The 27462-nt window shown below is 38.3% G+C and overlaps 3 protein-coding genes across 22 annotated transcripts in view; 1 reads left to right on the top strand and 2 right to left on the bottom strand.

The window, feature by feature from the left end:
* Positions 1-684, bottom strand: part of AMBRA1 (autophagy and beclin 1 regulator 1) — a 152483-nt gene extending 151799 nt beyond the window's left edge. For 4 of the 10 annotated variants that reach the window (XR_010383345.1, XR_010383346.1, XM_064492400.1 and 1 more), the window contains exon 1: positions 474-683. The gene's annotated coding sequence lies outside the window, so the exon portion shown is untranslated. Of the gene's footprint in view, positions 1-473 lie in introns of all 10 variants that reach the window. The other 6 variants (XM_031459688.2, XM_064492398.1, XM_031459693.2 and 3 more) reach the window with 4 other exon arrangements.
* A 3703-nt stretch (positions 685-4387) lies between these two features.
* On the bottom strand, positions 4388-14161 carry HARBI1 (harbinger transposase derived 1). The gene is made up of 3 exons (XM_011000638.3): positions 14097-14161; positions 12562-13378; positions 4388-8080 (listed from the first exon to the last, which is right to left on the bottom strand). Exons 2-3 carry the CDS (start codon positions 13229-13231, stop codon positions 7701-7703), a joined length of 1050 nt encoding a protein of 349 aa, XP_010998940.1. The 5' UTR covers positions 13232-13378; positions 14097-14161; the 3' UTR covers positions 4388-7700.
* Positions 14162-14507: 346 nt separating this feature from the next.
* ATG13 (autophagy related 13) overlaps positions 14508-27462 on the top strand; it is a 42712-nt gene continuing 29757 nt past the window's right edge. For 2 of the 11 annotated variants that reach the window (XM_031459654.2, XM_011000645.3), the window contains exons 1-2: positions 14509-14852; positions 15182-15295. The gene's annotated coding sequence lies outside the window, so the exon portion shown is untranslated. Of the gene's footprint in view, positions 14853-15181; positions 15296-27462 lie in introns of all 11 variants that reach the window. The other 9 variants (XM_011000646.3, XM_031459652.2, XM_011000642.3 and 6 more) reach the window with 8 other exon arrangements.

Here is a 27462-nt window from a genome sequence, read left to right as displayed (position 1 = left end):
AAAGATGAGAACATGACACTTCGCTCAGAGGAGCCAGAGGGCCCTGTTCCACCTGCCCCGACCTATTCAAGGGTCCCTTCAAAGGCCGAACTCAGAGGGAGTCCCCAGTGCAATTGAGTCAAGCCAACTGGAGCCTTTGAGGGTAGGGAGGAGGAAGGGAGGAGGGTCAAAGCGCGCAAAGCTCAAGCCGTTCCTGGAAAGCGATTTTCCCCACACACTGAGGGTGCCGACACCCGCCCCAGACCCAACAACCCTCTCCCTACCAAACCACACTGGACATCCCTCCCTCCTTCCGGCTTCTCCCTTACTTCCCCGCCGCCTCTCCGACCGCGCCCCCGAACGCAGCCGGGCTGCTCCACCTCTGGCGGTGTCTGGGCGGCTGACCCGCCCGCCCACCCGCCGGCGCCAAGGTCTTCTCAACCCGGCGGCGGAAGGATGCCGGGCCGGGCCTCCCAGGCTCCTCCCGGGCCTACCTGCAAGGCGGGCGGGGGCTCGGTTTGCAGCTCAGAGGGTGGACTGAGCCACACACCAAAAGAAGAAGCAGGAAGGAAGCAAGGGGTCCGCTCTACCAACCAGCGGGAGAAAGCAGCCTGAGAGCGGGGCCCCGCGGATAAGTCAGCCTTCGACCCGGCGCCGCCGCCGCTCGGGAGACATCAACCAAGAAGACGGCGCAAAAGATCACCGAATACACGAACGCCCCAGACATCAAAGGAGGAGCGCCCAAGCAATCGTTCAAGGAACTACAGTCGAGCGCCGAAAAATAGCTTCGCTCCAACTTAAGGTCCGACTCCTGTCCAAGGCAGAAATAAACAAACCCAGAACATAATCCTTGGAGTAAAGTAGGCTGGGCTTCTGCCATTTTCTGTGTCGGTTGTCGACTATTTAAGTTGTTTGGAGAACTGGAGTATTTCTTGAGTGTTGAAGGTCAAGTCACAGTATAAAAACACTTGTTATCTAACTATATAGTTCAGCAACTACGTTTTGGACCTCCAACACTATTTATCCCCATTGAGCAAATTTGACCTTAATTTTCTCATGGAAGTGAGATGAATAAAAGAGAAAGACAGGAAAAAAAAAAAAAAAGAGAGAGAGAGAGGTAGGTAGGTAGACAGACAGACAGACATATGACAGAGGCACAAAGAGAATGTGATAATCCAGACTGAGGAACAAAGTGAATAATCTGTATTAAAAGCACCAATTTAGCTCCCATAAGCACAGCAAAGAGAAGCTGAGAAAGCTCAGGGTTGTGAAGTCTGACCTTAAGTCAGGAAGAGAAAGTAATACACGACTGCTCTTCTCTTTTATTTTATTCCAAAGGCCTAGAACCACAAGTGTGTTTCTTACACAATGACCAAAAGTCTCTTTGGGTTCAGAACCTAACAAAGTGTGTTGATGTTTTTATCATCACAATAGCCTCTTTCTGAAATCTCTTAGTAGACAGATTAATATGGTCAGCACAAATATAGATTAATATGTTCACCCCAGGTACAACTGAATAAATCACATAGATCACTACAATATGGATTATTAACTGTTAGCAATAATAGTCTACCTTACCTCCTCCTAAGAAGGGAAGAGACTTGGAGAGTAAAGATGTAAAAAGAAAACCACAGACATGGAAAACAAACTTATGGTTACGAGGGGAAAGAAGGGTGTGGGATAAATTGGGAGTTTGGGATTGGCAGATACAAATTACTGTTACAGGATAGGTAAACAACAAAGTCCTATTGTATATCACAGGGAACTATATTCAATGGCTTGTATTAACCTGTAATGAAAAGGAATATGAAAAAAGAATATATATGTATGTATAACTGAATCACTATGCTGTACACCAGAAACAAATACAACATTGTAAATCAACTTTACTTCAATTAAAAAATATATATATATAAAAAGAACACAAGATAGTCTCAGCCTTTAAAGAGTATATAATATAATCAAAGTGAAAGACCACTTTCTTACATCAGTTTTATTTACAACTTATTATAATTAAATATATATATATATATATCCTTTAAATCCATGAAAATATTTAAGGGACAACTCATGTATATAAAATGCAGGATAAGACCATGATCCACAATATAAGGAAACAACACTGGGCTTTGTTGTCTCTCATGGTTTTAGAGGACTTTTTAATGAGTAAACATTGTAGCAACATTTATAAAAGTCTAAAAAAAAAAATTTTAATAATTTGCTTCCAAAACACAAAGTTTTAATTTGTTCATGTTCCCATGCAGTCCTTGGAAATATTCTACATAATTTTTTAAAGTTTAAGCAGAGATACAACAGTGTTATTGTTCTACATTATATCATTACATTATGTAAATTAAAATCTTTAATAGTTGTTATTGTAAACAACTGCACAATATTCCGTTAAGAGAACATACTGACCATGCTCCCCATTTTGAATATGAATGTTGCTTCCAAACACTTTCTGTGTAATAGGTATTGCTGCTCCTGGAAGAGGCAGTTATAAACTTACTAATGATTATGATCTACTGCACATAAACAAAAAGAATAAGGAAGCAAAGCAGAGGTTTATTTCCCTGTCGTATAAAAGAAATCCAGAGATGTGCAGCCTAGGGTAAGGTGTGGCCGTTCAGCATCAGGGACCAGGCTTCTATCTTGTTGCTTTGACATCTTCAATAAGTGGTTTTCATCTTGGGTCCAAGACAGCTGCTCAAGCTCTAGCCATCATGTCTACATTCCAAGCAACAGGAAGCTGAATGAGGAAAGGCATGTCTCCTAGCCATAAGGGCACATCTTGAAAATAGCACAGGACATTTCCATTTACATTCCACTGGCCAGAATGTAGTCACATAGCCACACCTAACTGAATTTGTCTTTATCCTAGGAAGTCATGTACCCACTAAAAGTCAGAGGCAAATGGATACTAGGCAACAACTAAAGCAGTCTCTGCCAAATTCCTCATGCCAGATGAGTAGCAGGCAAAGAGACTGCTTTGCTGTCATCCCAGGGCTGAATTTCTACTCTTAGAATATATGCTTTAAAGAAGCTTCCTTCTTGGAGAGGCTTGTGGACTTTAAGTGTCCAGGGCTACAGTCCTCATCCTAACTTGACCCATATAATGACATTATTTTGAAACTTTGATTTCAGTGAGAAAAACTAGGCAAACTAATTTCAAGGCTATAAGAAGTTTTTGGTTTCTCAAATCTGGAGACTTCTGAGAAAATCACCTGAAGAGTATGCAAATATAAATCTAAAATCAACATCTGAAGATGGAGATATTTGAGCAGCTGAGGCTAGACTGCTCTGTGAAACCATGGAAAAGATGGCTTATTCTGCAGGCAGAATTGCATATTTACAGATAGATTTCATTAGAGAAGTGTTTCAAGTATGGATTTAAATGTCAGTGTGACAATAAACTGCTTGTTCTTAAGGAAGTCTATTTGGACAGAACAGTAGATCATAAAAGATCAGGGGTTGAAACCCTGAAACCTACAGGAATCTCCTCACACTAGAGGAAGCTCTGAGGAAAAGAAACCAGATGGACAGAAGTAAAGATTATTGTGGGATGTACCACTGATATCTACATCTTGGTTAAGACTCAATAACTTACGATGTTGATTGTTGATTATTGTATTCTGATAGGACTCTCCTGGAGAAGTGACACCCTTGAAGGTAAGAGGATGCTTCCCCTAAAGTAGGGTGACCAACAGTCCCAGTTTGCTAAGGATTAAATGGTTTTCTAGGACAGAGCACTTTCAGTGCTAAAGCTGTGACAGCTGAGAGCAAACCAGGAGAGTTGGTCACCTTAAGAATAAACATAGCCACTGTCAATCACGTGGAATTTGGAAAGACCAAACCAGGGAAGAGTATTGGGACTTACTGACCTGGGGGAATTGCGTGGGATAAAGGGTGAAGGGAGGGGAAAGGAGAGAAAAGGAGGAGACTGTTCCTTACCTTGGACCTTGGCCCTTGGCCCTAAGAAACCTATCACATTGGGTAGTAGAAATCAGGCCAGAACATAGGATGAGATAACTATGTAGCAGTACTGTGAGTCATCATATTACGAAATCCAGGAAGAGGAGTTAGGTCATGAGCAGCCAAAATGACAAGCCAGTTGTAGGTTTCACTGTTGCAATTCTATTCTGTTCCTTTGTAGCCTGGTCTCATGGCACTGTGGGATAATGTACATACTTTGGGCTGGGTGGTAAAGGTAGAAGCAGTGTAGTGATGTAGGAGCAGCCCAGAGAAGGGGAGAGATCCCAGAACAGCAGGTAACCACTCACAGAATAATAGGAGGCTTTTTCTTCTCTGTAATTATTCATATAGGATAAATTTCTACTGGTTGAATTTATCAATGAATTGAAATGTATGAACATTTTAAGACTTTAGATTTAGACAAAGAAATCAGTCCTTCTATTAAGACAGCTGTTTATTATAAGGGTTAGAGAAAGTCCCGACAGAATGGAACCGAATGTTTTTCTGGGCAAACATGGTGATTCCTTTCCAGAAGACTTTTTGAAATTTACTAACCTATGATTTCAAGGTCTACTTTGCTTCTTTCTGTCTAGTACTCAGAGATTTCATCTCTCCTATTTGATTATCGCTAAGTGGTGTCTTAAATGGTAGTCACATAAAAAAAGAAAAGCCTGTGAATTCTATATGTTAGGTACCTGGAGTATCCCCAGCATTCAACTAATTATTTCCTCTTTCTTCGGCTTTGCCATTCTTATAATCAACAAATTCTTAATTCTGAGTCCATGATCGCTTATACCCACAATTCTGTAAAATCTGAATGGGATCTAGGGAACAAAAGGGCCCTGAGGATATGTGCATGCACAGTGGTTAAGACTCCCTGATTTCTTATTTTCTTGACCTCCTTTTAACTTGCCTTCCATTGCCAGGAAAAACAACAGCTAAGCTCAGTCCTTGAGTTTTCAGTTTATTGTTTCAGATAGGGATACAATCATAGTATGTCTATCTATCTACCTAACCTCTTTTTTAACCCTCCCCACTTTTACTTCTTCATAAATGATCCCATTAAAACTGCGTTGTTTTTTGTCCCAAAACTAAATTAACTTGCTGTAGATCCTTTACAGTCCTGGAAAGAAGCTCCATCTCCGTTCATTTTAAACTAAGAATATGTTTGTGGTCCCCTTTTGTATAATTTGGAATTGGTAAACTGGTGATGATCCAATATGGTAGATTTCCCTTAATATATCCTGGGACTTTTGTTGTCTTGAAACAGTTAAGGGCAAATATGAAAACTATGCTGGCCAGATGGAGTCACCTATGGGAAAATGAGGTTTACATAAGACATGCAAACTCCTCGACTCTTTCCCAAAACTATACCAAGAAGATACTATAAATCCACAGAAAGGACCACAAGAGAGGACTTCTCAGGCACTTATAAAAAGCCCTTATGAGCAGACCCCTGAAAATCTGGAAATGCGGATCCTGATCCCTCTCCTAGATCATTTTGGGGAAAATGTAACTGTCGACTGAAAAGAATCTTGTCTATAAAAATCCAGGTCAAAAGGAGATTAAAGGAATAGATTTGAACAGTTACCCTGCGGAATTATTAAGACATAAAATGCCCCCGGGGAAAAATACTGCCAGCCAATGTCCAGTCTATTCAACACTTAGAAATTACCTTTGGTGTGCAAGTAGTAGACTTGAAATTGCTAATGAAATCTCTGCCAGACTGTCCCTCCCAATCAGGCTTCATGTCACCATCTACTAAGTTAATTTGTGAAAACCCCAATTTTCCTTTAATGTACCTTTTTATTTATTTTTTTTATTTTGGGGTTTTTTTTGGAGGGGGGATTAGGTTTATTTACTTATTTATTTTAATGGAGTTACTGGGGATTGAATGCAGGACCTTGTGCATGCTAAGCACACTACCACTGAGCTATACTTTCCCCCTTAATGCAGTTTTTAAAGACTAAAATGCTAGGCACTTTCCAAGATCATACTCTACCTTGCCACTTAAGATACATGGGTGGCAGCAAGTATGTTCCCATTGCAATACTCATAATAGAACCAAAACCTTATAGGGAAAAACACCCATCTCAGGAAAACTGGAAAGATGGTGAGAATTAAAATATTGCCTTATGAGGGAGACAAAGCAAGCTTAGGTCACAAGTTAAACTTTACAAAGGAAAAAAAAAATGTAACAGGGCACCTCTATTGCACAATGAATAAAACTAGCTTCCAATCACCTCTTCATTGTCCACTCCCATCTTAATGACATCATTGTACATACTGAGCCCAACCTCCTGCCAAATGGACCCACTCTTTGTAGAGTAGGATGATGATGGGAAATAGCACTTGGAGTAGAAATAAACAGCAGATAATAATCCATAATTGTTTTTAATCTTGAGGATGAGTCACCCTCAGTTTATTTCCAAATTTCTTCTGTCATCAGCTGTTCATTTCTTTACTTTGAAAATCACCAGATTAACACTGCCAAAGGCAGGTAGGAAATGATCCAAGAGGACAATTCAGAAGTATCACATGGTGAGTGGCTGAGAAACTCTGGGAACAAAACAATCCTCAGGAAAGTCTCTTTTCTGTCCCAGCAAAGGCACCAATGTGTGAACCTAATTCACACTTCTATTATTCCAATCAGGTTATTTTTATATCAGTACAATTTTAGAATAAGACTTGGTGGGGGATTATTTATTTCTTGATAAATTCTGTTCTTCACTTTGCACACAAGATATTCAAGTCAGTCTAATTCCAAAATTCATTTCGAACCAAGAAATTAGATTCCTTTTACCTCTCCTTCTTACTACTTTCACATGCTTTCACCATTCCCTAAATCTTCCTTCTGAACAAGGCATTTCAATGCAGAATGGCCAAACAGACATTCTAACGTCATGATCATAAGAAATGTGATGTTTCGATGTGAGTTGTCTAAACCTGGGTGAATCTCCTTTGCCCATCAAACTATCAGGGTCTTTGGATGCCCTGTAAAGTGTCAGCTTGCTGTTTTATCTATATTTTACTTGTCTTCTTTAAGCTGATTGGGTTCTTAAACCCATTTAGCCTTTAATTTTCTACTCAGGGTTCAAAGTAAGAGATTGGAATTCATATGTTCTCCGGGAACTAGGTTCAAGTCACAGTTCAATTATTGCAGACAGACTAAAGATGGAGGTTTCAAACTTTCCCTAACATCCTCTTAAAAACACAAAGCTGCAAACTCAGATTAGTAGCCATTTGCTTATGTCAGGAGACCATTCCACAACTTAAATTTACCCTTAATACTTGCCTCAGATTATGCCTCTATAGGTATTAAAGTAGAAAAGCTAAAATACTACCCAAAAAATTCAGGGCAAATACTCTTTTCATTTGAAATCTCCAAACAATTGAAACAAAAAAAGAAAGTTCTGGCTGCCAAGATGTTATTTCCCCCTTGCTTTGATTTTGTAGGCACGATATAAACATCTGCAGCCAGTGAACTTTCAAATGAGTGGCGCTCAACCTGGAGTACAATGGATAGCAGAGAACTGCTGTCTCAGTTTAGGTTTAGCTAATAAATTTGAAAATGAATCAGGATATTCTGGCATAGCCCCAATCCTTCCAAAACACGCAGATCAAATGTCAATTTGTGACAAGTGACCACATACTCAGTCATGCTAGATGATGGAACTGTGTAGGGGATGGTGAGAGGGAAATTTGTCACAGCTCCTTCTGGAAAGCCTCCCTCCTCCAAACCTTCCACATTAGCTAAAGTGAGTGAGCATCAGCTCCTGACGGATGCGGTCAGCCTCTAGGTCCAGGGACTCCATGTGCTCATACTCTTCCTCAGGGGGCTGTTCCATGGGCCCTGTCATTGGAGAGGACCAAACATCCATCCCGTGCTCCAGGGAGATGTTGTGGAGGACACAGCAGGCCAAGATAATGTGGCTGGATTTCTCTGGTGAGTACTGCAGTGCTCCCTTGGATCCATCCAGGCAGCGGAATCGGGAGCAGAGGGTTCGGAAAGTCTTCTCAATCACACTGTGAGTTGCAGAATGGGCCATATTATAGCGATATTCAGCTGGAGTTTCAGGAATGTGAAGTGGGGTCATGAGCCAGGTACGGAGAAAGAAGGAACTGTCACCTGTGGGGAAGGCCCAAAGAAATCATATATATTTATAACTGGAATACGAACAAAAAGGAAAATCCAGAAACATACTCAGAGAATGAGCAAGAAAATGCAACAGCCTCTGGAGCCAAAGCACAGCAGGAAAACCAAGAGGGAAATGCTATGATAAAGAGAAGGCATGCCCGGGTCACGAGCAAGAAGACCTGAGACTTGGCTGGGAATACCCTTGGTTAAAAACAACAGAGAAAAGAGCTGACAGCTTAAGAAAGCTAAGTCGGAAAGAATGTAGGGCTGAGGTGAAAGCACTGGAGAAAATGAAGTTCCTGGGTTTTCTGAATTCAGAGATATTGTTCTTTAATAAATGGTTAGTAAAAACTATCACATAGCAAGCCTTCAAATTTCTAAAGAGCAAGAGTGTAAGAAGGTAAAAGAGAATTCTGCCAGGAGACCTCAAAACACTTGTGAAGAAAAATTTCTAACTTTACCATTAAAGTGTCAGGTCTGAAAGCACTACCTAGGGATTTCAGAGTATTTCAGAGACAATAATCATTCATTCTCCCAGTGCTAAGAAGAATAAGAAACATCCTAGCATCTGTGGAGATCAGAACTCAGGTGTTCTGCCTTCCTAGATATTACATTCACTAGAACCATGCCTTTGTAACAGAGGAACTGATAAAATTTCACATTAAGAAGGAGAGCATAAATATGACACAAACAGTAATAATCAGGAATAAGGAAATTAAATCAGAATTCTATTAAAATAATATACACAAAGCATTTCCTTTAAGTGGCTTCCTTATCAAATGATCCTGGGAGGTGTTAAAAATAAAAAAACAAAAACAAAACTGGGGTGCAATGTCCTATTACAACAGTAAAATGTTTCTATAATGTTTAATTGTCCTGACTCACTACATCTGGCAGATGAAATGTCTCACACAGAGGAACCACCTCAGAAATTTGAGACAAATAAACCCAAGGAATGCCAACTTGCAAGGTTGCTGTGTTCCTGACCCACCATCAATTTCAGTAAAATGTTATGAACTGTTCAGAGAGTGCTAGGCATTGTTCCAAACATATAGAACACCTTTCTTTTAGGAGCATATATTTCTAAGAACTGGATTAACTTTATTTTTTAGATGATTTTTAATTAAAAAATTTTTTACTGAGATATTGACATATAACATGAGTTTTAGGTGTACTCGATTAACTGTAAATAGCTAGGATGTCTCACAAAATTTTCAAATTTTATATTTAGCCGACATTTTTCCACCTACATATAACCTATTTTAATTGAACTCATCCCTACTAAATACTGAACTTAAGAAACTGATGTTGTTAATAATGAAAATAATATCTATGATTCATTGAATACCGAATACCTATGTAGTAGGCACAGTACTAGGCACTTTAAAAATATTATCTTTTGTCCAAATCCAACTCTGCCAGGCAGACATTATTGAACTTGTTTTACAAATGAGAAAAAAGTATGTCATCCATCCTTTGATATGTCAGGCAAAGGCAGGAGAAGAAGCTAGTCACTAAATGCTAATAACGTGAGACTCAGAGTCACTAAAATGAGAGTATAATGCTGTAAAAGAGAATATGAAAAACATTAAAGATGAATGCCAAAACACAGAGATACTAAATATTTGTTAAATGTTTTTGTTAAATGTTTCTCTGAGAAAACGTATGGGCCTTAAACGGGAAACATACAAGGCAAGCCAGTTAATGCAGACCTTTTATAAACTGCTCCATCGTCATTAACAGTTATAATCCAAACACCCGTACAAGACAGACACCCAGGAGGGGATTAGGATCAGAATTGCTAAACAGATTACAACTGCATGATCAGTCATCCAAGAGACATTCTGGCAGATCTTAACCTAAAGCTGCTTAACAGGATAGGCCAAGATCTGAAGAAATAAGAACTCAGGCTGAATTATTTGTAGGAGCAGGTACATTTAGAGAAAGGGAATTAGGTGATGCCCTCTGAAGGGACAGATGAAAATGAGGACATGAAGGGGTGACACTCAAGGTGAAAATATGTTAACAACAACAACAGCATGGGAAATCACAGCTAGTTCTGGTTTAGCAAACCTGGAGTCATTCTACAAATGTGATGTTCTTAAGATACAATCAGTCTTCTCTCTCTTTTTTTTTTTTAAATTTTTTTTGGGGGGGCGAAGGTAATTAGGGTTATTTAAAATTTTTATTTTATTTAATGGAGGTACTGGGGATTGAACGCAGGACCTCGTGCAGGCTAAGCATATACTCTACCACTGAGCTATACCCTCCCCCATCGCTCTCTTTTTTTAACATCTTGTCATTCCTTGTAATCCTGCCAGTCTTCCCCACATGTCCAGATCAGTGTTTCCCAAACATCTATTCATACAAATCATTTAGGACACCTGTTGAAAATGATGTCCAGATTCATCTTTTCTTGAAGATTCTCATTCCTGAAGTTTGAAGTGGGGCCCAGAAATGTACATCTTAAATAAGTTCCCCAGATAACTCTTTTGATCTGGAAAATTTGTGAAACACTGTACTACTCCAGGGATCATCAAACTAGTATTCCTGTTACAGCTGAAGGAGGCTTTCCAAGGGGTATGTGCTACAACTGACAGTACTAAGGGAATCATTTCCATGTCACAGCTTCCTTGGGTATACTTCCCTTGCATCATTAGTGCCTAGCATGTGGCCTGGAACCAAAACTGGCCTTAAATAAACACTTGTTAAATGTTGCAATACCCATCTGTCCTACTTCCACTCTTTCTGTAAAGAGGGGGATCAGAAAATTCAAAAAATTTGTCAGAGTTTTTACTCATTTTCAGTGTCCTGTAAACAACTAAGAAACTACTTTAATGTCACAATCCCAACTGAATCTGGGGTCCCAAGGTATGAAGGAAAAGAAAATCAGTAATTCCTACATGACCATGAAGTCCTAACAAAAGGATCATTTGCCAAAAAGAGTAACTCTTCATTGATCTAGATTAAAAACGTAAACAAACGACACAGATATTCTGTGCCTTAATTTCCTCTTCTGTGAAATGTTGATAATATTAGTATTTAACTCTTTAAGAGTTTTTTAAGTATTAAGTGAGACAATACAATGCAATATGCTTACAAGATTGTCTGACAAATTCTAAGTACTCAATCATTTTTAGCTGGCTTTACAGTTAGAGCACCAAAGTGATTTCATAAGAAATCAGCTTGGAACCCAAGTACTTCCACAACTGTGGAAGAAGTGGCTGGATGAGACATGTGCAAACAGGAGTTCCTTCACTTCTTGGTGTGAGTTGTATGAAAATGGAATTTGAAAGTTCAGAGGAGTCAAAGGTGGGATTAAGATAAAGGTCCAGTAGGGTAACGAGAAGGTAGTGCACTGAAAACTGTGTAGAAGCAACAACCGACAAAATAAGTTAAGTTCCAAGATGCTACCTGGCAACTCCAAACCAATCAGTTTGAGAGCAGCCTCTTCTCACTTGGAACAGAGGAAGTTTTTCTTTAACTGCCAGTAAACACATTAAAGAGAAAAACTCTTGAGCATCTATTACATGTAAAATGCTGTGTACTGAGCATGTGCAGTGCAGATACGATTAGTGGGTCTTGAAGGAGGGGTCTTCCAATCCTTAGTGTGCCTGTTCATCTTTCACTTAATATGTTGTGTACAAGATAACCCTTGTTCTGTTGCTCGCATAAGAGCAGTGCTTTAAAAAAACAGTAACAAAAAGAAAGCAACTAGGCTGGAGGGTTTTATCACTGTTAACTAACTGTATTCCTCACAGCTCTACAGTCACATCAGTTTGTACTGCCCAATACTGAATGAGTTCTTGTCTTACTCAGATCATTAAGCCAGGCTTTCTAAGGGCACTCAGGCAGACCTATGAAGCCAGTTCCTATAAGAATTGTGTAAATGCACTGTCTACTATCATCTTCATATGATACCTTAGTGACAATCATCAATGGCAAAAATAATATATTTGCACAATACTTTAGTGAACTTTTATATATATATTACCTAATCCTAACAATAGGTATTATTGCTGTTAGCATTATTTTCACCATTTTACAGATGATAAAAATTAAGGCTCAATTGTATGGATGTGCTATATTTAACCAGATCTGTATTCGTAAGTATTCTGGCTGTATTTAAGGGGAATGTTTTTGTAGGGTTGTTGTTGCTGCTGTTGTTTGTAACTACAGAACACTGCAGTGATGCAAGTTCTTGTGTGTAAATTTTGTTTTACCTATTTCTGAACATGTACCTCCAAGATAAATCCTTAAGAGGAGCTGGGTCAAATAACATGTTTTTAAATGTTCATAAATGTCTTTTAAATGTTGATTTAAAAAATTAGGGCTCAGAGGTTCTTATGTGAGGTCTCATTAAAAAAAGAATAGGACTGAGACTCAAGTCTATAGACTTCCATATTTCATTCTACTCTACCAGATAATTTTTCTACAGCTACAAAACGAAACGTTTACTCCAAAGGACTTACCAAGCAACCAGCTATCTTTGTGCATCCCAGCTTCAAACTGACTGCTGAGAGAAGACTGCTGAAGCACAGCACAGTCCTGGAGGCTCCCTGGCCAGTTTGTCTCCACAGTCATTAGTGCCCCTCTGATGTCACACACCATCAGGCAGTTTAAAGAATGAAGACCTTTTCGGTTCACGTAGGAAAGGTCTTCAGCATTTGGTGCCTTGATTGCCACATGGATACAGTCAACCACCCCTATCACCCCTGGCATCCCTGCTAACCCATAGAACTCATCCTTCAGAGCCTGCACGGAGGCTTCATCAGCTGGAAAGTGGATGAACTGTGAAGCTCTTTCCACAAGCGCTTCGGTGACATTGGCAACACATCGACTCATAGATGCCTGACTGATTCCAATAGCATCTCCCATCCGAGTCTGGAAGGAACCTGAGGTATAGAAGCCCAGTGCTGCAAGGATCTGTGTCTCTGGGCTAATAGCCCTGGATCTCTGAGTAGGTCTAGAAAGACTCGCCCCCAAGAGCTCCACCAAGTAATAAATGAACTGTCGAGGAAACCCATACATGGACATCAGGTATTCATCGGTAACATCATCCAGTTTAAATCGGTCCAATGTTCGATGTCCTCGGCCATATAGCAAGAGGTCACAGTCAAGCACTGTTATTGGTATAGCCATGGTACATGTAAATGTTTTCTCCTTCCCTCTGCTACTTTCCCTGAACTCTTCCCAGTGAAGATGTTGGTGCAAGAAAGTATTTAAGGAAGTGTCAGAATTCAACGGCTACCCATCACTTAAATGGCTGTGGCATTTATAGTCTTCTCTCTGCAAAGGTTAAAAGAAAAAAAAATTAGAAACCTACCAAAGACTTTAAAGTGATTCAAAGACTACAACAGATCCTTTTCTCAAATTTCCCTTTTGTTCAAGCAAAAAGTTCTTTAACTGTAACTCTGGGTTTTTCTCCACTAACTCATGGCTGCAAGAAAGGCTTGCTTTGGTTTGAAGGAGAATGGGAGTTGAATTTCGTTCGCTCATTTAATGCCTGGCATTTGAACTGGGAAGAGCAGAAGATTAATGGAGATGATGGCATAATTATCCACAAGTGGAAAAGGTCTACTCCTGACTATACAGGCCAGAAAGCAGCTGACATAAGTCATAACTACCCAGGACAGGAATTAGTCACGGCGGTATTCATTATTCAAAACCCTCTGGCTCCACCTGATAAGTAAGGGATGGGGGTACGGGATGCTCAAACCAGTTTAACAAGGGAAGAGGGGGCAAATTAACTCCCACGACACAGGCTGGTCGACCAGGATTGTGTGCTTTAACAAAAGGCTTTCCCCGCACCCCAGGAAATCCAAATTGTGAGGCCGAGGGCTAGGAAGTAAGGAGGCCAGACAGGTTGGAAGGAAAGTGCGAAAGAAGACGCTGGAAGAGCTAGAGTTGAGAGGAGACTCCGTCGCTTTTAAAACGTGCCTTAGAAATGGATACGGAAGTCTGATTGTCACCGCCACTTCAAAGTCAGCCGAGGCCGCTCACCCACCTCTCCGCGGCTGCCAGCTTACTAGCCGCACTCCCCACCCACCCAGCCGGGTCTGGCCCTCCTCCGGAACCGGCGACAGCGCACAAGCTGCCACGGCGCTCAGCATAGGCACCGCCCCCTCCGCGTCAGCGCCCGCCCCACGCCGCGTCCTCACTGCCGTTGCCACCGCGACCTGCGGTTTCCCGGCCCACATTCCACACGCGGCCAAACGTTGGCACTCTTTCAAAGAGCCCACTCTTTACGCCTTTCTTTTCCTCTGAAACGCTTGAACAGGTTGATTGGTCAGACTTACATGGTAAGAAAACCAGCTTTTATGGGAATGTCAAAGAGGAAAGAGATTAAGTAGGGCATATAAATTGTAGCGAAAGTGCGGCTGCGATTAAGCAGCTGTATTTCCCCCATAGCCCTCTTCTTCCCCCCGCCTTCGCCGAAGCGGATGAAAACAAACACTAACGATGGCGGCGCCGGGAAGCGACCGGCTGCTGGGCTTCAAGCAAGAGTGATCGGTTGAGTTGTGAGGGAAGCCTTGAAGAGCGCCTGTAGACGTGAGTGTGACAACTTGCGCAGTCTTGGGAGCGAAACACTCGGGGCCTGCGAGCCACGAGGCTCCTGAGGTGTAAGGTATTATCTGCGACCCGTGCTGTCACTGCAGCTCCGGAGCGCGGAGCCCTCAGCCAGGAGGCGCAACTGGCCGGCCCCAGGCCCCGGCCTCCGTAATGAGAGCCACGAGTCACTCTCTGTGTCGCAACTTCGCAGGTACTAACTTTAGGGGGGATACCCCCAGATCTCTCAGCGCCCTCGAGTGGGAGGCTATGGATCTGCGGCCTGCGGCTGATTGGGTAGTGCCTTGAGCTTTCCTTGGGAGGGAGGGTTGGTGTAGGCCCCATTGGCCCTCGATTATTCCCAGTCTCTACAGAGATCCTCGGAGCTTTCGTCTCTACTTTCTCAGCTCTTTGGATTAAGTCATAAGGCTTTTTGGAGAGAGTTTGTGGGGCCATAACTCGGGGGTGGGGTACCAATGTGAATGAGGTAGGTTTTCGTTCAATCAAGATTTGTTGAGTGCCAAATATGTACTCCGCGTGTAGGTGAGGGTGACTGTTGACTAGTGAAAAAAAGGGACCCAAGGTTCACGACTATCTTACTGGCAGTGGAACGACCTGAGGAAACCTGCGATCCATTCTCATTAAATAAATCTCTGGGTAAGTGGCTAAGCACCTTCTTGGATTCATCATTAACTCATCTCAGTTTTCACTTTCCCAGTCAGTTCCCAAGTTTTCCTGGGCAATTCAGCATAGCGTTTCACTTTGAGTATTTCTTCCTCTTCTGGCCATTCCACAGCCAGAGAGAAGGGGTAGGGGAGGGGGGATATGAATGAATGAATGAATATTATAGGAAAAAAATACCTATTTTCTCATCATTCTTATTTAAAACTGATCTCCTAAGGTGGTAAAATGTATTACTTCGATGGGAGATGTGCAATAACAAGAAACAACAGATCTTTTGTTTACACTAAATTAACTCCAGGTTTTTGTGTGTTGTTTTATGTGTTAGTCCTTTTCAAGTGTGGATATTGTGGCTCCAACTAAATTACAAGTTTATGTTTCAACTCCATTTTTCACCTGAGCAGAAGTCTTAAAAATGCTTGAGAAATGGAATCCTGAGTTAATATTTTTAACACACAGTGGATGATGAATAAGTGTTGAAGCAAGTGTTATATACACTGACATGTACAGTAAAATGCATGTAGTTGATTCTCATGCTATTTTCAAACTGTATACCTTTAGGTATAAAGTTAGGAAGGCTATGCCAACTTTTGAGATTTACATTTCATAAAAATTGCAAACCACTGGGTTTTCCGTTACTGTACTTACACCTAACAGTTCTTATTGTATATTTGTATTTTTCTTTCCTTGAGTGGTTATTAATATAGAAACAGAACTTGCAGGTCTTAAGTTGCTAAATACTCCAAATTATATTGTTTTATTTAAGGACTAAGAATCACTTGGACACAGTTCACACCTACTATCTAAGTAAGCATACTGGAATTGTACAGCAGGGAGGTGGGGGTCAAGAAATCTTTTTTCTCATTGTTTTTCCTGCCTATGTTCACCTAACTGCATTAGCTTATGACCTTCATGACTTAGAGCAGGGTGTCAAAGCAAAAAGAAGCCTAAGACATTAACTTTTGAGCTTCCGAAGACCTGAGTCCTGTTACATAAGTGATTTTTAAAAGATAATTTTGATTATTCAGAAAATGCAACCACTATAGAATTTATTGTGCTCACTTGATAAGGTTCATTCCCAATACTCTGCAATTACATTTTGCTCAAGTGGGAGTGGAAGGTATTTATTTTGGAATCTATATCTAGAGAGAAGTTATTTAATTTTAGTAATACCTAGAAATCCCTAAGACTTCATTTCTAAATATTTCTTTTGCTTTTTAAACACTTTTTCCTTAATTATAGAAGAGATGAAGAATGGCATTTATAACTGGTTGAAGTGCTACTTAGATTACAGAGAATGAAGATTACACCTAAAAAATTCCTCACTGTTGTGACCTTTTATTACTCAACTTTTTTTTAATGGAAGAAAAGTATAGAGACTCACTGATTAAGAAATGCAGGCTATTTAGCTATTATTTGAACTACCATATTTCTTAAGGCTTGTATGTTGACTTGAGAGTCTTCAAATATGTATACTTTTTTTGAACAAAACTTACCTAAACTTTATATGTGGATAATTTGGAAGTAATTTCCAACTTGGAGTATTGAACTGAGTAAGATGAATTTCCATAGGGCACCACTTTTTCATTCATGGATTTAATAGAGGAAAGAGTGCCTGGGGTTACTGTTCCTTGCTTCTTTTTTGTCAAACTATGGTCAGTAAAAACTGCAGATAGTCCTTGACAGGATAAGGGCGGTGTAGCCAGGAAGAATGCAAAGAAGGCTATCTAGTCCTCTATGCCCTATGCCCAGGGGGAATCAAGAAACTTTTCATAAAGTTTGGGTTTTAAATCTTAAAAAAAAAAAAAAAAAGGATTTTAAATCCTTAAAGGGATGTAAACTTAGTTTCAAATCTTTAAAAGGATTTTAAATTTCTTGAAAAGATTTTAAATTAATTTTAAATAATTGCTTTTAACTGTAGAGTAAATGTAGGCCAGTTGATTAGAGAAGTCCTCTAAATGCCAGTGTATGTGACACAGAAAATTTGTCTTTGCCCTGGTGGTGTCCCCTGTATGCCCTTCGTTACAAGAGAAAGGGTAAGATTGTGAATCACCACTACATGGAAAAAAACAACTCAATTAACATGCACAGCCAACTGTCTGTCAATAGTATCTTAGTAAAAGTAAAAGTAAGTAAAGAATTTATAGAAGTGATAACCCAGCTTGTTATTTTGGAAAATACTGCTTTGACTTTTGACTTTTGATTCATACAGATGTGAAAGAAATAGAGTTAACAATCATATAATATTCTTTCAAAGCTTAAGATTTGTCCCTACCCTCACATTCCTTCTGTACTGCCCACAGCTATTAGGTCATTAGGAGAGATTATGTTGAGAAATACTTGTGAAGTTTTAGATATCCTGTTTTAGATATAAGCTGAAGGGTGTTTTTACCCTTTAGTCTATTTCTGTTGGAATTTTCAAGAAACCAGATATTGGTCTTATTTATTTAGACTGGTTTTAAAATTGTTCGTAGTTAGTTAAACATGACTTTTACCTTTATTCTCACCTCCCATTTTCTTCTGGTTTATTTTACTTTCTGGCTTCTTAAACTGAATACTTATTTGGGTCTTTTTTTTAATTATGAAGGCATTTAAGATTATACATTTTCCTCTGAATTCTTCTTTTGCTGTCTCACTTGTTTTGTTGTCAAATAGTCTCCATTTTGTTAATTCCTAGATAAATTATAACTTTGGTTTTTATTTCAGTGTTTATTATAAAAAGCTTCTTGATGTATACATGGTTAACTTTTTATTCTATGTTTCTAGTTTATTGGATTGTGGGCAGTAACATCTTGGAATTTTTTTTTTTTTTTATGGTCAAGGACATGATCGATTTATGGCATCCCTTGAACCTGAGAGAATAATGTGAAAGATAGAGTTAGGTAACTAAGAAGAGCTTTTGTTAAGGATCTCATTTGTGGCAGCTGTTCTTTATAGAAACTGTCTTACTTAATCCTCACCACAACCTTATGAGAAAGGAATCTGAGGTACAGAAAGATTGAGTGACTTGGCCCTGTACACCACTGTGTATGTATTAGACTTGGTTTTATTATTCAGATTCTCAGTATATTTTTTTCAGGTGTTCTTGATATTCCTTGGGCCTATGATTTTTTTTTTTTTTTGGAGGGAGGGCTTAATTAGGTTTATTGTATTCATTTTTAGAGGCAGTACCAGGGATTGAACCCAGGACCCTGTGCATGCTGAGCATGTGCTCTACCGCTTGAGCTACCCCCTCTCCCCTCAATTTTTTTTTTATATCTACTTAATGTGTCAGAGGTATGTTGAATCTTCAGGTTTTGTTTTGGTTTTATCAAGCTCTCCCAGTATCTCTTGGAATTTTTGCTTCATTTCATTTTATTTATTTACTTTATTTTATTACTATAATGATTATGAGTAAAGGTTTATGGCTAATATATTTTCAGAGATTATTTTATCATTACTGAATATCAATTTTAGTCTCATTTCATCACTTTTGGCCTGGGATTGTTATAAATATTGCTACTTCTGGTTTTTTTTTTCCTTTTCTTTCTTTGCTCTTCCCTCTCCCCCCACCAACTCAGTATATCTCTGCTTATTTCTTTATTTTCAGACTTCCTTTGTAACTCTTTCAGGTAGAAGACTATTTCAGTTGTTTAAACTTTTCTGTTCTGTATCTCATTTGTCTACAAAGAACTTTCTAAATGGAAAAAAAGGATCTTTATAATTTAATAATAACTCTGATGCCTAGAAAGTGGGAAAATTACTACTCTTGTTCTGTTTACCCTTGAACTCAACTATCTTTTCTTATTAGCTGCTCCTGATTTGCCATATTGAGCTTTTAAACCTGAATCTAAAACATTTAAAAACTCTATGTTAGAAACTGGGAAACAGAAATTATTTTTTCAGTAATTGATGTTAACTTTTCCCAGTTTTAAGGGCTAGAGAGATTATCTTGGGCCATTTTTATATAATCTCTTGCCAAATTATTCAGTTGTTTCTTTGAATTATTTGCTATTTCCTTCCATTATTAACTATGTCACCTTAATCCAGTGTTAATCACCAACTCTTATCTGGATTACTAAAATGACTTCCAAGCTAATCTTTCTGCCTCTAATTCCTTTACTTCATCTCCCCCATCTGTATCCAGATTAATGTCCCTAAATTTTTACCAACAGAAGAATCTGCGTTGACTCCTTACTAATCTACTGTTAGAGTCTCTTTTGCTCACTTTATGACTCTCTAGTAATCTGGCCAGACCATACTTACCTACTTTATTTTACTTTACCCCTGTACATGAAAATTCTCAGCTGTGTAGTTCCTAGCTTTGTTTTTCCCCTTTGCTTTCTCTTCTCCCTCTGGGACTCTAATTTCACATGTGTCAGACCTTTTCCTGTGTCTTCAGTGTGTTAGATAACCTCATGTATCATTTTGTACCTGTTGTCATGATATGATTAAATACCTTAAATAGTACCCTCTTATTCTCAAAAGTATCCCAGAAGTGTGTGGTCACTCTGTGTCTCTTATACACTTTTCTCTATTTTTCCATCCTTTTGTCTCTCTGTACTTTGTTCTGGATATTGCCTTTTGGTCTATATTCCCTTCCAGTATTTCTGTCTTCTCCTGGTCTCATCTGCTTTTAGAATCAACAATTGAGTTCTTAAACTAGTGGTTTTTGTTTTTTAATTCTAGAGTTTCTATTTGGTTCTTGTTATAGTTTTGAGTTCTCTATCAACATTATAAATTTTTTGTTTCATTTAATTGAACATGTTAAGCATACTAATTTTAAGGTCTGTGTTTGATAACTGTTAATATGTTTCTGATGTCTGTTGGATTTTGATCATTTGTGTTTGTCTCCATGAATTTCTAGTTTCTTTTTATATGCCAGATACTATATTTGAAAAGTTGTAGAGATAACTTGTGGACTAGAACAACATTATTTTCTAAAAGGGAGAAATTGTGTGTTTCTGACAGAGGCTAAGGGCAGACCTTATTCCACACTGTTAAAACTGAGTGATGTTTAAATTTTTTCATAAAATAACTTTTTAAAAGTTATTTTGAAGTCATACAAATTACAACTACATTTGTTTTCTGAGAGAAAAACTATGCACTATTTTTCAAAAAGTTAAATGTTTAATTACCATATGATCCAGCAATTCCACTTTTAGGTATATGCCCAAGAAGATTGGAAACATAGGTTAACAAAAAAACTTGCATGTCAATGTTCTTAGTAGTAGTATTCACAATAGCCAAAAAGTAGAGACAACTCAAATGTCCATCAGCTGATGAATCAGTTAACAAAATGCAGTTTATCCATACAGTGGAATATTATTCAGTCATAAAAAGGAATGAAGTACTAACACATGCTACAACTAGAATGAATCTTGAAAACATGCTAAGTGAAAGAAGCAAGTAACAAAAAGGACACAAATTATAGGATTTTCTTTATATGAAACTTGCAGTATAAGCAAGTCTGTAGAGACAAAGCATACTATTGATTGCCAAGACAGAGAAGGAATAGGAGTGACTGATAATAGATGTGGGATTTCTCTTCAGGGTGATAAAAACGTGATGATGGTTGCACATCCTTCTGAATATACTAAGAAGCATTGAACTGTACACTTTAAAATGGTAAATTTGGTGGCAGAGGGTAGGGTTTGGTGGGCTCAGTGGTAGAGAGCGTATTTAACATGTGTGAGGTCCTGGGTTCAATCCCCAGTACCTCCATAAACAAAGATAATTACCCCCCAAAAATAAAAATAAAATAAAATGGTGAACTTTATAGTATGTGAATTATAACCTAATTCTTTAAGAAAAAAATATATAGGGAGAGGGTATAGCTCAGTGGTAGAGTGCACGCCTAGCATGCACAAGGTCCTGGGTTCAATCGCCAGTACCTCCATTTAAATAAATAAATAAATAAATAAATAAATAAATAAATAAATAAATAACCTAATTACCTCCTGCCCAACATCAACAAATAATAATAATAATATTTCTAAAAAAGAAAAATATGTAAAGTGATTTAAAAGAAATTTTTAACCCACTGCGTTCCTCAGCATTCTAAATCAACATGTTTAACAAATTCACAAATAAGCATACTTTCTCTTAGCCTTGCCCAGTGTGCCATCTCAGATGTGTAGTCTCTTAAACATTGTCTTATTCTTTTGAGTTCTTGGTGTTTTATTTCCACGTGCAATCTGTAAATTTTTAAATTCTGAATTCATTGCCTAAAAGTTAGGAGGAATGGTTGTCAGTGGCCTGGCAGCAGGCTGTTGATGATCCAGGTCTATGAAAACTTCTCTCAAGGCTCCTTCAGGCTTGCTTCTGCCTGTTTCTAGTGGTTTCAGTGGTTCTGGACAAGTTTTTAAGTTAATTTCTTGGGTTTTTTTCTTAACCGCACATGTAGGTAGTGTAAGTTTGGATCTTAAATCTATATACCTTACTGACTTATGCTTTTGAAGTTTTGAGAGTGACTTCCCCACCTCCCAACCTTGCCATAAAGATGACAGTGTATAACATAATAGTATACAATTTCTTACTTTTTTTCTCTTTTTTTCCCCTGGACTCTTCAGAAAAGTTACTTCTATCTCTTAAGAACAAGAGCATTGACCAAAGCATAATTGTGTAAAATTGAGGAAATTTAACATTGATGCAATACTGTTAAGTAGTATAAAATCAGTATTCAAATATTGTCAAATTGTTTCTTTACTGTCCTTTATGGCAACGTTAAAAAAAAAATTTGTAGTATAAGCAAATTTTTGTTTTTTTAGCAACTTTTTTTTTTAAGTCCAAGATCAAGCATTGCATTTGGTTGTCGTAACTCTCTTATTGTCTTTATTCTGAAACAGTTCTTCAGACTTTTTTTTTGCTTTCATAAGATTGACATTTTTTTAAGAGTACAAGCCTATTATGTAAAATGCCCTCTCTTTCAGTATAAGCTTGTCTCATTGCTTCCTCATGACTAGATTTGGGTTATACAGTTTTAGCAGAAGAGCTACATTGTGATATGTCCTCACTACATCACATCAAGAGGATGTATTGTCAGTTATTCAGTTGTTGGTATGTTTCTTTGATTACTTTGTTAAGATTGTGTCCACCAGGCTTCTCTTTGTAATTAATGTCTTCTGCAAGAAGATTATGTAAATACCCCATTTGCTAACAAGTTTTCAGGCAGTGGTTTTATCATCTGCTGGTGATTTGCTGAAATCAGTTATTCCTATAATGGTTACAAAATAGTGATTTTTCTAAGTTTTTTTATTCCTTGTACACCTGCTAATTGGCAATCTACTGTGAAGAAGTATTTAACCTTCTCCCACTTACTGTACAGCTGCCTTTACCAGTGTTGGAGAAAATGTGAAAATCCTTGCTATAGAAAAAAAATGACTATGGATATGAAGTGTTATTTAAATTCTTTGTGTGTGTTTGTGTGGTGGGGAGGAGATAATTAGGTTTGTTTATTTATTTCTTAACAGAGGCGCTGGAGATTGAACCCAGGCCCTTGTGCGTGCTAAGCATACACTCTACCACCAAGCTACACCCTCCCCCATAAAGTGTTATTTAAATTCTTACCAGTCTTGAAAATAATGTTTGTGCTGAGCATTTGTCAGCAAGTTTTTTTTTTAATTGTGGGCAATATCTTGTTATCTCTGTAATCGTTTTTTTTTTTAATTAAAATATAGTCAGTTTATAATGTGTCAATTTCTGGTCTGTAATAGTTTTGAGATTACTATTTTGTAGAGTTTATGTGGCTAGAAATAGGCATTAAACAGAAAATGAAAGCAATATTATTTATATGCTGAGAGCTGTTACTCAAAACAACTAAATTTGCTTAATAATATTCATGCTTAAAATAAATCAAGGAAATTTTAAGTCTTCAGTATTAGATTAGTTCCATATGTAAATTTGCTTTTCAAAAAACTAGGATTGTCTAAGAGAATTAGAAGACAAGCTACAGACTGGGTGAAAATATTTGCAAAAGACACTTCTTTTAAAATGACTTGTTGCCATCTCATACCTATTAGAATGGCTAAAATCCAAAAACACTGACAAGACCAAATGATGGAGAAATCATGGAGCAACAGGAATTCTCATTCATTGCTGGTGGGAATGCAAGACAGTTTAGCCACTTTGGAAGACAGCTTGATGGTTTCTTACAAAATAAACATACTCTTACCATATGATCCAATAGTTGCACTCTTACTATTTACCCAAAGGAGTTGAAAGCGTGTTTTCAGAAGGAGATTGGAGGCGTCTCTGGAGAAATTCAGTATCAGAGGCAAAAACCTCTGTATATTGACACTTGAGGTTCCTCTCCATTGAGAAAAAGGTCAGGCAGGGCCCAGCTTGTTCCTGATGGCCCTCTGTGAGCCCTACCAGTTTACCAACCTCATTTATATATCCTGAGTTTCTTTCTTTTTGGTACCTCATACGCAAATGTGAATGGGACAGCCAGGGGTCACCAATCACTTGATGAAAGCCTCCATTGTGGCTGCCAGTGTTTTTCAAGCCTAGTGAGGAAGAGTGCTCCAGAGGTGGCGGAGGGAGCGTCTTACAGACTTTGATAACCAAATCTAGCATGTTTTTGATTCAGTGTTTCCAAAAAGTTGATGTCCATTCTTTTTTTTTTTTTCTTACTTACTTAATTTTATTAAAAAAATCTTTATTGAGGTATAATTTACAATATTGTATTAGTTTCAGGTGTACAATAGTGATTCAAAGTTTTTCTAGATTATACTCCATTTATAGTTATCATAAAATATTGGCTATATTCTCTGTGCTATATAATATATCCTTGTAGTTTATTTATTTTATTCATAATAGTTTGTACTTCTTAAACCCCTACCCCTATTTTGCCCCTCCCTCTTCCCACTGGTAACCACTAGTTTGTTCTCTGTATCTGTGAGTCTGTTTCTGTTTTGTTATATTCAATCATTTTATTTTTCAGATTCCTCATGTAAGTGATAACATATAGTATTTGTCTTTCTCTGTCTGACGTATTTCATTTCACTAAGCCAAATACCCTCCAGGTCCATCCATGTTGTTGCAAATAGCAACATTTCATTTCAATTCATTTCATTTCATTCATTTTTATGGCTGAGCAGTGTTCCATTGTGTGTATGTGTATGTGTGCGTGTATGTACACATACCATGTTGATGGGTGGGGATATGTCCCTGCCGAGGTTGCTCCTCAGTCTGAGGCTCCCATTTTGGTGCCTACAGGCTGTTGGGTGGGATTGGGTCCTAAATAGCTTAATTAGGTAGAGGGGGGATTCCAAAAGATGATTGCTAGCACCAGTGTTCATGTGATAGAACAAGCTCCCCAGAATGTCTGCCACAAGTATCTGTGTCCCCAGGCTGAGCTCCAGTTGTCTCCTCCATCTTCAGGAGACTCTTCAAGATGAGCAGGTATTTCTGACCCAGCCTCCTTTGAAATTATTGCTTCTGCCTTGAGTCCTGGTACATGTGAGATTTTGTGTGCCCCCTTTAAGAGACTTCATGCTATTTCCCACAAACCTCTGGGGCTCCCAAAAGTAAGCCCACTGGCCTTCAAAGCCAAATGTTCTGGGGACTCATCTTCCTGGTGCAGAGCCCTGGACTGGGGGGCCCAGTATGGGACTCAGCCACATCGCTCCTTGGGGAGAACCTGTGCAATTGTAATTATTCTTCTGTTTGTGGGTCACCCACCTGGGATGGGGGGACTGGTCTTGAACATACCGGGACTCTCCACTCCTACCCATCTATCTCATTGTGGTTCCTTCTTTATATTTTTAGTTGTAGAAGATCTTTTCTGGTAGGTTCCTATCTTTTTAATCAATACTTTTTCTGTAAATAGTTATAATTTTGGTGTGCCTGTGAGAGGAGGTGAGCTCAAGGTCTTTCTACTCCACCATATTGGGAACTCCCTGTATCCAGTCTTCTAACATGAGGGAGGAAGGGCAGTTCTGTCCTGAGTGCGTCATGGAGTGGCTGTAGGGCTTATAGTGGGGTCTAAATGCTTCCTCTGTCGACTTTGGAATAGTCTTCCTGTTTTCAGCCCCATCTGCCACTCTACTTTAGGAGCTGTCTGTCTGGTGACTCTAATTCCTTGGCCTTCTTAGTTTCTTTGGTTCAGATGAGCTTTCTTTGTTTAGCGTTTCTCTCACTGCTGGCTTAGATATCAGCTCTGTTCTGCTCAGTCACTTATCTATTCCTTCTACTTTCCACCTTCCAGAACTTTGATGTTGTTATCTCTTGTCTGTGTGTGGGTGCTTTTTAAAGTCCCCCACCCCCTTTTTAGGAGTGAGCAAAAATGAACATAAACATTGAAACCTTTATCCTTAACCAGTGTGTTTTCTTTTTTCCCCCAATATTTTGTTGACATCCTTCACTGTTATTTTCTCTTCTGAATTTATTTATAGCTCTTATATTTCTGTACTTTTAATTGAGGACTGGGAAAATAGTTGAGATAAATGGTTTTTATCCATTTATTTGAGTAAAATTCATTTTTTTCATTTAAAATTAGCATTTCACTGTGAAAGTTAGTAAAAGGTCTAGATAGCCTACCTATGCAGGTAAGTGTACTTTTCCCTTGGTTGTATCATTTGTACTTGATCAGTATTATAGAATCTTCTGTCTGGTATTTGAATGTTGGCTGTTATCTACATCCATTATATAACAATAGGAAATTTTACTTACTTAATGGCATCCTTTTTTCTTTTTGTGTGTTAAAATACAGTTTACCATCTTAACCATTTTTGTGTACAGTTCAGTGGTATTAAATATATTCACATTGTTGTGCAGCCTTCACTGCCATCCATCCCCATAATTTTTCATCTTGTAAAAGTGAGACTCTACCTGTTGAACAGTAACTCCCCATTTTCTCTTCCCCCAGACCCTGGTAACTACTATTTTACTTTCTGTCTTTATGATTTTGCCTACTCTAAGTACCCCGTATAAATGGAATCATACAGTATTTGTCTTTTTGTGACTGGTTTATTTCACTTAGCATAATATCCTCCAGGTTCATGTATGTTGTAGCATGTGTCAGAATTTCCTTCCTTTTTAAGACTGAATAATATTTCATTGTATATATATTTATATTATACACCACATTTTGCTTATCCATTATATTTTCAGATAATTGTTTAAAAGCATTTTATTTTTATTCTATTTGGGGGGGTAATTAGGTTTATTTATTTTTATCTATTTTTTTTAACAGAGGTATTGGGGATTGAACCTAGGACCTCATGCATGCTAGGCATGCACTCTACCATTGAGCTATACCCTCCCCACTGAAAGCATTTTAGTATGGTACAAGACTGTGCATATTCTGAACACTTTGGGAACCTGACAGAATTATTTGTTGTTATGAACTTCTGTTGATGAAAATTATGTGTAGAGAATGTTGCTAAATTGAAATTTCTGTTCCAATAAGGTCCAGTAAATAATTTTTTTTTATTTGTTAAATGTCTTAAGCTTGGAGAAAAGCCTTAATTAAGTGAAGTATTTCTCAGGCAAGAAAGCTACAAGTGGCAAATCTGGGGAAATAGGTGTTGATGTTTGAAGGGACAGCAATATTTGTGGGAGCATTGTGATTTATAAATATATTTTTGACCTAATTAAGCCATTTAAGAAAAGATGACACTTGATAAATTTAATCAAATATATGTGAGTGGGAACCACATAGAACTTCTTGTAAATATCCAGAAATTACACATAGTAATTGTTTTACGTCCCTAAGGCAAAAAATGTAATAAAGGTAGTAATAAGTAGCTCTGATGAACTTACATATTCAGCATATTAACAGGAAAGGAACAAAAAATTTGAGTGATTGCATGAGAGTTTCCTATATAATTAAGAGACTAAAATGCTGAGAAGTAAAATGGCCTTGACTTAAACTAAGTGGTACCCTAAAAGCCCTACCTTGGCTTTGTTCTCTAGCAGCTGATGTATTGTCTTAAAACCTATCCCATCAAGGGTCTCCACCCTTAATGTAGACAGTCATTTTGGCAATTATAACATGTTGGTAACAGTGGCTAATATGGGCAGTGGTCTATAAAGTCTAAAGAGAAGAAGGACAAATACATCTATTTTTCAGCCAAGAAAGCTCTCTCTAGACTCTTGGTGGCAGAATTCCAACTTGCTTACCCCTGAAGTAGTGAAAGATGTATGAAGCTAATAGTGAG

The sequence above is a fragment of the Camelus dromedarius genome, chromosome 12 (genome assembly GCF_036321535.1).
Source record: "Camelus dromedarius isolate mCamDro1 chromosome 12, mCamDro1.pat, whole genome shotgun sequence".
NCBI classification, from domain to species: Eukaryota; Metazoa; Chordata; class Mammalia; order Artiodactyla; family Camelidae; genus Camelus; species Camelus dromedarius.
This window is presented reverse-complemented; position numbering and strand designations above follow the sequence as displayed.